The sequence below is a fragment of the Limulus polyphemus genome, unplaced genomic scaffold (genome assembly GCF_000517525.1).
Source record: "Limulus polyphemus unplaced genomic scaffold, Limulus_polyphemus-2.1.2 Scaffold59, whole genome shotgun sequence".
NCBI classification, from domain to species: domain Eukaryota; kingdom Metazoa; phylum Arthropoda; class Merostomata; order Xiphosura; family Limulidae; genus Limulus; species Limulus polyphemus.
In genome coordinates this window covers 22289-30581 of record NW_013665669.1, presented here as the reverse complement: position 1 = coordinate 30581, position 8293 = coordinate 22289, and the positions used below count along the sequence as shown (strand labels likewise).

At 30.4% G+C, this 8293-nt stretch overlaps 1 protein-coding gene across 5 annotated transcripts in view; it reads right to left on the bottom strand.

The window, feature by feature from the left end:
- The window catches only part of LOC106464291 (BRCA2-interacting transcriptional repressor EMSY-like), a 51833-nt gene that overhangs the window by 30973 nt on the left and 12567 nt on the right, over positions 1 to 8293 (bottom strand). For all 5 annotated transcript variants that reach the window (XM_022392451.1, XM_022392457.1, XM_022392460.1 and 2 more), the window contains exons 5-10: positions 8002 to 8183; positions 6768 to 6923; positions 5899 to 6185; positions 4431 to 4662; positions 2912 to 3250; positions 240 to 380 (exon numbers count right to left, since the gene is read on the bottom strand). In XM_022392451.1, the coding sequence (XP_022248159.1) occupies positions 240 to 380; positions 2912 to 3250; positions 4431 to 4662; positions 5899 to 6185; positions 6768 to 6923; positions 8002 to 8183 (1337 nt within the window). The remainder of the gene's footprint in view (positions 1 to 239; positions 381 to 2911; positions 3251 to 4430; positions 4663 to 5898; positions 6186 to 6767; positions 6924 to 8001; positions 8184 to 8293) is intronic.

Below are 8293 nucleotides of genomic sequence, written 5' to 3'. Positions count from 1 at the left end.
AACTGTTGAGTTGCATCAAACGGTGGGATTTGAACATCACTTTTATAGCACAGTCACAGCTCTAACATGTGAATCATGATTTTTGTGTGTGTGTGGTGGGGGGGGGGGGGGAACCTCATATCCACAGTCCAGCAAACTTTTCACTGGGCTGTGCTTGGCTCCGTCACCAAACAAGAGATTTACCCTAATCACAAAAGCTTTAGTAAGGCACATATTTCTAGCAATCAAAATGTTCTTACCACCATATGATCCTGTTGATATTTTCGTTACTGCCTGTGCTGAAGCTACTGTTGATGATACAACAACAACTTGAGGACTACCTGATGAACCTGCAGTTTTACCAGAGAAAGTTGCACTACTAGGGGTCAGTACTTTCACTCCTGAAATTTATGTATGGGATCAAAAAATTTTACTCCAACTGCTCATCCTTTCTATGCTATTTCATAACAAACTAATCTCTATATGTATTTCAATAAACTCAACAGAATTGCTATTAAAAACAATTATTCAATGGCTGTTGAAAGTGTAAAGCTACACAATGGACTATCTGTGCTGTGCCCATGACGAGTATCAAAACCTGGTTTTTACTGTTGTAATCTTTCAGACTTACCACTGAGCCACTGGGAGACCATTGAGTAATGATCCAAAACACACACATTCTGAGCAAATATATAAATGTTAGTCAATTTTTATTTTGATAGAAGTTATTCAAAATACTAAGTACTGTATATAAAATACTTTTGGGTAATCAGTGAATTTACTGAAACCAGTTTTACTTTAGCTCTTTAACACATCTTAAGTACCTTAATTTGCAAATTTAGTGTAAACACTAGTTGCTTAGAATACAGGTTTAGTCAAAACACAATTTTTCTGGTTACTTTATACCATTTATACTACAAAATAATTTAAGCATGCCTCATTACCAAGATTTATTTTCTTTCTGACCTTGTACAAAGTATTAATGTGACCTTTCTTAAAATACTTCACGAGTTTCTAATCTACTTAATAAACTCACATATTTATAGATATCTTGTAAAGCTGTTATCCACCTTATAAATGTTCATGGAAATTTCCAATGCACTACTTTATCCCAAACAAAATATCACTCACATTTAGACAAGTATTGTATGCAATAAAAGATTTTTAAGATGTGAAAAGTCTGCAAGTAATTTAAGATGAATGGTTGTATGACAGTGACAAGTTGAAAACTTTAGCAAAACTGCCATGTGTGAGAGAGGCTTTTGAAAACAATACCATGTTTAGGAAAGAAACTTGCAAGTTTCATTTATCTGTTGTTTACTACAAATCAGAAAATAGAATTTCAAAATATTTATAATTGCTAAATTCAGAACATTTTATTAGCTATTTTTTCTATTAATTGTCTACGTGTTTACAACCCTCTTGAGCGTCAAAAGTGCTATATAAACTTAGATATATATCAAACTGATATACCTGAATGTTATAAGGATCTAAATTCACATCTATTTGTAACCAGAGATATATGCAACTAGAAAAATAAGCATATTCAAAGATAGTCTTGTTGCAATATGAATTCTGTTCTATGTGTAATGTATAGTATATACCACGCATAATGTTAGGCTATTTTTGACATCGCCCCACATCACACAGGTTGTATCTCATTAAACTTCTTCAACTCTAAAACTCCTGATTATACCAGTAAATATTTAAAACATTTTCTAGTTTTAATAATAATGTGAAATTCATTTGATTATACAAATTTTTTGGGCATTTTAACTCCACTTATCCAGAATAAGACAAAAAAAAAAGTTGTTTAATGTCCTTTAAAACTCAAATTCAAAACAGATTCAAATTTTAACTTTATCTGAAAAGGTGTTGTAGATACAAAATGCACTGTAGACAAACAATCTGGACAAAATGTTGGCAAGCGTTCAAATGTCGTTTGATATGAAAATGGCACCATAATACCATGTATAATGTATATGAAAAACCTTGATTAGATACTAGCTGATATTATAAAAGATGACATCTCAATGAAGATACTTTACAGACCATGTGAAAATCATTACTGAATAGATTTTTCATGCACAGGATGCTACCAGCAAAAAGCACTATATTTGAGATTCTTTACCTGTATAATAAAACTTCTTTGATTCATTTAACTCTCTATGCAATGAGTCTTGATTAACAAATTATATTTCAAATATATATTGATTTAACATCTCTATTTTGTTTCTTTAAATAATGTCTATTGCAATAAACTTTCTTTAGTTCATCACAGATTAAGGGTGAAAACATGTTTCTACTGAGGAAGGTTAAAAAAAAATCCACCAAGAATGATTCTTCATTTATGAAAAATTATTCTTTAATACATCTTTGTTATAACAATTTTCTGTCTTTTTTTCCATATTAGAAGCCTCATTTTATTAAGGTAAAAAGCAAACTTAAAGCTGATTTTTTGTTTATTTATAAGCAACTTTTGTCATAAAGCATACTTTGTTAGCACTCTGTTGCCAATCATTAGAAATGGACAACAAACCGTGACACTCACAAGCATTTGATCAAGACCCTAAATAAGGTTTCCCCATACATGCATAACATTTTTGAAATTATCCAATAAAAATAATTTATTCTGATAACTGCAATTTAGCCAATGACAGTTTTGATTCTAGTAAATAGGCCTGGAAAGTAGCATCAAGGTGAAAAAAATGGTCTGAGAATATTTTGGAGATAATGTATTAATAGAAGTTTTGTATTTTATATACAATCTGCTGAATAAATACAAGTTCCAAATCTGGTTTAAGTATTTCTGCATTTAGGCATTTCTTTATCTCAAACATTAATACACCTTCAATGTAACTAAAATATGAGCTTAAAGCACAAATCAGTTTGGTATTAAGTAAAAAATTAGTTATAAAAAATTTACACACACCTCTGTCATGTTTATATTGAATCTGTGCTCTTCCAACACCAGCTGGCAGCCTAACAGGTACTCCATGAACAACCTGTACACCTTGATAACTCTGTCCAGATGCAGATAGAAAGGATGTTCCTGATGACTGACTTGCTGTGGAGGTAGGATTGTAAGGACTAGGGCTTTGAAGGCCACGTGGCACCATTACCATTGACCTTGGCCTCACCTGCTGCTTTGGTATGGACTGTATGGTAGTTCTTGGTCGGGATCTTACCCAACCTGTGTTAACTGAAGAACTGCTGCTCAAAACACTGCCTGTACTTAGGACATGAAAATTCTGAGTTCCAACAGAGCCTCCTGTTAAAAAAAAATATTACTTCTTAGCTTCCACATTGTTTTTATTTCTTTTTTTCATAAATAACTTATTACAATGTAAACACGCGTAGAAAGAATTTAAAAATTTGATTATACAATTTTATAATAGGTGTAAATGCAAAACTAAGAAGTGCATAAAGTACATGTTACCTGTTAGTTTGAAAGAACTGTTCTCTTTGCCTAGATTAAAAATATCCTTACAAGTAAAATGTAGGATGAAACACAAAATAACAAGATCAAAATTAAAGTATTTCAACCAGCTTATAGACTGTACAACCACCTAGCTCTCCTCTCCTGTGGTCTGTATTTAGTTCTAGAAAGTTCATTATATTACATCCTTCTTAGTCTTGGTGTTACATTGTTTATAAAATGTTTATTTCTCTTGAATTTTTCACTTTATAGCATACATTCTTCTTGGAAGTGTTATTTCAGCCTTTTTGTGACAGAAATATTTAATTTTGGTCATACAAGAGTATGTGGATTATTTTACTGACTGATCAAAAACCTTTCGTCTGTAATACAATATTCAAAGTATGCCTGTAGGTCTACTAACTCTTCCTAAGCTATGATGCCTCTCACTGCCAAACATTTCACTTATGTACACATCTTTTGGTTTTATAGAACAGAAAAAAAAAATTTACACACAGGAATTAAAATGGAAAAAAAACACTTTATATAGAAATCAATATATAATACTGTTAAAACATACATTTGTGAGTCTTGACAAAATATTATCAATGTTGAAGTATTTTGCATGTATGTGTGTGCATTCTGAACAAACAAGACTGTTATATAGTCCTTTAAACATGTTATTAATGAAGTGTTTGTGATAATGTAAAGATCAGTAACCACCAGCTACTCATAAATAACTAACTAATTATTACACACAATGAAAACAAAACATTTCTACAGAATATGCTTAACATTTTTAATAATAATAATTATTTTTAGTCCGAACTTTAAAAAAATATCAGTATTCTAGAAAGTCTGTAATGTAAATTATAAATATTATTTTACACTAAGCAGATTTTGATCTTGAATAAGTTATTACTGTATTATTTGTGCATACCAGCTTTTAAATAAAATAATTCTACAGTATTCAAATTGGCATTCTTTTAAATGAAAATTAAAACTACTGTCAAAAGTAGGTATATATATATACCTGTTGTACTAATAATGCCAGAAGACGAACATCCCACTAAGGTGGTTGTACATGGAAGGTTTTGGTTTGTTCCTCCACTAGACACACTTACAGGGGCTCCCACAGATATCTTGGTCTTGTTCAATGATCCAGTCGTGCCACTGGGAGCAACCGTCTTGACAACAGGGACAGTAAGTGGACGATGCAAGGTTCCTGGCTCCACAGTAGTTCCAGAAGATGATACTAGGATTACCTAATCAATACAAAGACATGTTTCACTACATCTCGGGATACACATGGGTTCATTTACAAAGAGTAATTATTTTTCCCATTTGAACAAAACTTTTAAGGTATATTTAACTCTATGAGACTTATTGTATGGTCTGTTTTATTGCACTGTGAAAAACTAATAGACAAAATTATTTGGAACATTAGAATTACATTTTACAGATTATGTAGCTTCTGCAAAAAGAATATCTTATTTTATATGCAATATCTGTAGGAATTCTCAGATTTGATATTCTGAGAAGACTTCATTGTGATACGTTTTATTAGGAAACAATTAAAAATGCCTACCTTTGTTTTAGATTTTAATTAGTGATTTTTATGTCTTTCTGCATTCTTTTCTAACTTTCATATAAAGTTTTCTTATTAAAACTGTAAATTTTATCTTTTGTTTTGAATTGGAAAACAATACATGTAGTTCCATTGTGTACAATAAAAACATTTTCATCATACCCAAATTGTTAACAAACTGACTTTTTTTAAATTGTTAATCAGAAGGTTCCATTTAATAAAGGTAACAAGTTTTAGATCTGCTTTATATTCATTTATATATATATATATTTTTTTTTTCAGGGAGTTTCTTGCTTAAAGTTACTTAGGCTGATATGGCCTAATGCAAACAAAGCCTAACACAGGCTTTGATCTTGAATAAGTTATTACTGTGTTAATATTTGTGCATACCAGCTTCTAAGTAAAATAATTAATTCTTGAGAATTCAAGTTGGCATTCTTTTAAATGAAAAAAAAAAAAATACTGTCAAAAGTATTAAATTGTAAATTCAATTGCACAAATTTTTTCCACTGACCCCCCACCCATCAAAACTAATGATGAATTTTTTCACTAAAAATTGCTAAAACTACACTTTTATTCAAGTAATAAGTCCAATTTAGTGCTATTTTGTTCAAAACTGCTATATCTTTGATCCTATGGGACTATGAGCACCATATTATACTCGGAAAAAAGTAAAAAATTCACAACTACTAATGATTTCTTTGGAAGTGTGCTGAAATCAAACCAAGATCAAAATTTGATACGTGTTTTTTTATCTTTATGTATAAAAATTGAATAAATCAAACTTTTTCATAGAGTAAATTTAAACTCTGATGCATTTTCTTTTTCTTGAGGTGTTTATTTTCTATAATGTTATAAATTCAACTGTGCAAATTTTTTTTCCACTAAATCTAAAGAATAAATAAAATCTTACTTTTGGACTTGGGGCTGTACTGACTGTATTTGTAGTTTTGTGTATGTTCGAACTAAACGTGACCTTCAGACCCATTGGTAAGCTAACTGAACGGCTTACTGCTTGAGTAGTGATGTTAGTGTTTGAGGTCAAAGTTGGTTCTCCTATAGGATTAATACCCAGTGATGGACCAGATGAAGCAGAAGCTACTGGTGATGGTAAATGAATTTTTTGTGGGCCTGCTGCTGAATCTAACGATGAAGACCTCTTTCTTTTACGAATATTTACTTCTTCCTCATTTCCTTCACCTACCGTGTCAAAGAAAGAAAAGTTAGACTTCTCATTTGATTTTTTTTAAGAACAATTTTTTTCTCAAATGTCACCAAAGGGCAGAAAAAATATTATCACTTGTGACAAGTTTATATACAAAATTATTCAAATATACTTCTCAATATTATAACTTAACTCCCTAACTAAGTTATGTAACTGAAAAGAAGTTAATAAAAACAACAACTTATAACACCTCAAAATGAATTAAAATGTAATTTTCTTTTCAGATACATAATAGAATAAAACAAAGCATTTGTTCTCAGACATATTTCAGAGAGAATTTGAATGTTCTAATTTACATCTCTAATTTGTATCTAGGCATTAACATAATTAGCTTTATTTTTTACTCATTTTTCAATATTAGGCAATAATTTACTTATGCAAGTTTAAGAATCTACATTCCAATATCTAATATGTTCCTTATTGTATTTATATTTCATTCAACCTGAATTTCTAATTAAATGTTTAAATACTCATCTATACACAGTTTCATATTTCTATATTAACTTCAAATAGCGTCTTCTACACTTTTTTTCATCATATAATCTAACAAATCTCACCTTTTACATGAATAGGCATGCCACTTGGAAAGACCATAACATTATTATTGGTACTGGCAGGACTAGAACTTTTCTGACCTGACTGCACTGATCGAACTACGTGGGTTGGAGTAGAAGGTGTGCTTAGGGGGCTGGACATCCCAGAGGTTGGAGGAGCTGAATTAAGCAATTTTAAAGTTAAAATGAATCCTTTGAAACTAGTTTTAACTAACCTAAAAGGATCCCTATTTTTACATTTTAGTTACTTTTATGATTAGTCAAAGAATAAACATGAAAAACAAGAAAAAAATACTTACCCAATCTTCTTTTATTTTGCTGTCAGTTGTTGAAGAGAGTTAATCCAAATTTTTTATACTAATGATAGTAATGCACTTAATAATTTTAATTTAATTAAATAATGCACCAAAGAATATAGACTAGTAACATGCAAAAAGTAGACATATTCTCTTACCTCTCAAAATTTTTCAGGCTTTCTAACTATGTTACAAGAATCGTTACATGTTCATCCAAGCTAGTCATTAACTTTCTCACGGAAACGATGTTGGTACTCTGAGTGAAATTGACATATAACTGTTTAGACCATAACATTAGCAATATGCCATTTGATAGATGATAGAAAAATTTGGATTAACTCTCTTCAACAACTGACAGCAAAAAAAAAGAAGATTGGGTAAGTATTTTTTTATTGTTTTTCATGTTTATTTTTTGACTAATCATAAAAGTAACTAAAATGTAAGTGTCCTAAGACAAGTTTAAGTGACTAAAATAACATCTGTCATTAATATTAATAAGAACAAATCTGTTGCAACAACTGAACTAGCAATTCAAAACACTGTCCATAACTTCCTAGACAGATGCAGTCCATTAACACACCTTTCAAGTAGAATTTACCTTCCAACCCAATCTGGTAAACTATAAATTTTAGTATAAGTGAGGCATTAGCTTGGCTACTCAGACTCTGCATGGGTCTTCCTCGAGTTTATTCAAAATAAAAAATTATATACTTCCACTTTTAATTTTAAATTAAATAGAGTGTTATGTCAAGCTGGAAATATTTTACTACTCTTTTGTTAAAAAATTAAAATAAAATGAGGTTAAAAGTGAGAGTAGAATCAAAATCATCAGTAGATAGTTAAATATAAAATTTTTTATCAATTTTAGTATAATTTCAATTACTGTTGGTAAATAAAATAATTTACATTTTACTTTGATTTCTTGATGCAACAGCACTTACAAGAAGTTTCTTTCTTTCCTGTGGCACTAGGTGGCATCAATGCTGCATTTTTTGCAGCTTGGATATTGGCTGCATTATTGGCTATTGCTGTAAAAGCTGTTTGTGGAACCAATCGAGGAAGAAGGGGAATGAGCCTTCTTCCCTCAATGGCCCATTCTGCTGCTGTGTTAGGTCCAGCCATTCTAAAAACATAAGCATCAAAATAATTAATATTTTTAAATAAAGCAGTTTCACTATTCTCAATTTACACATAAAATTTTACCATGTTAAAATTAATTAAAAAATTTTTTAA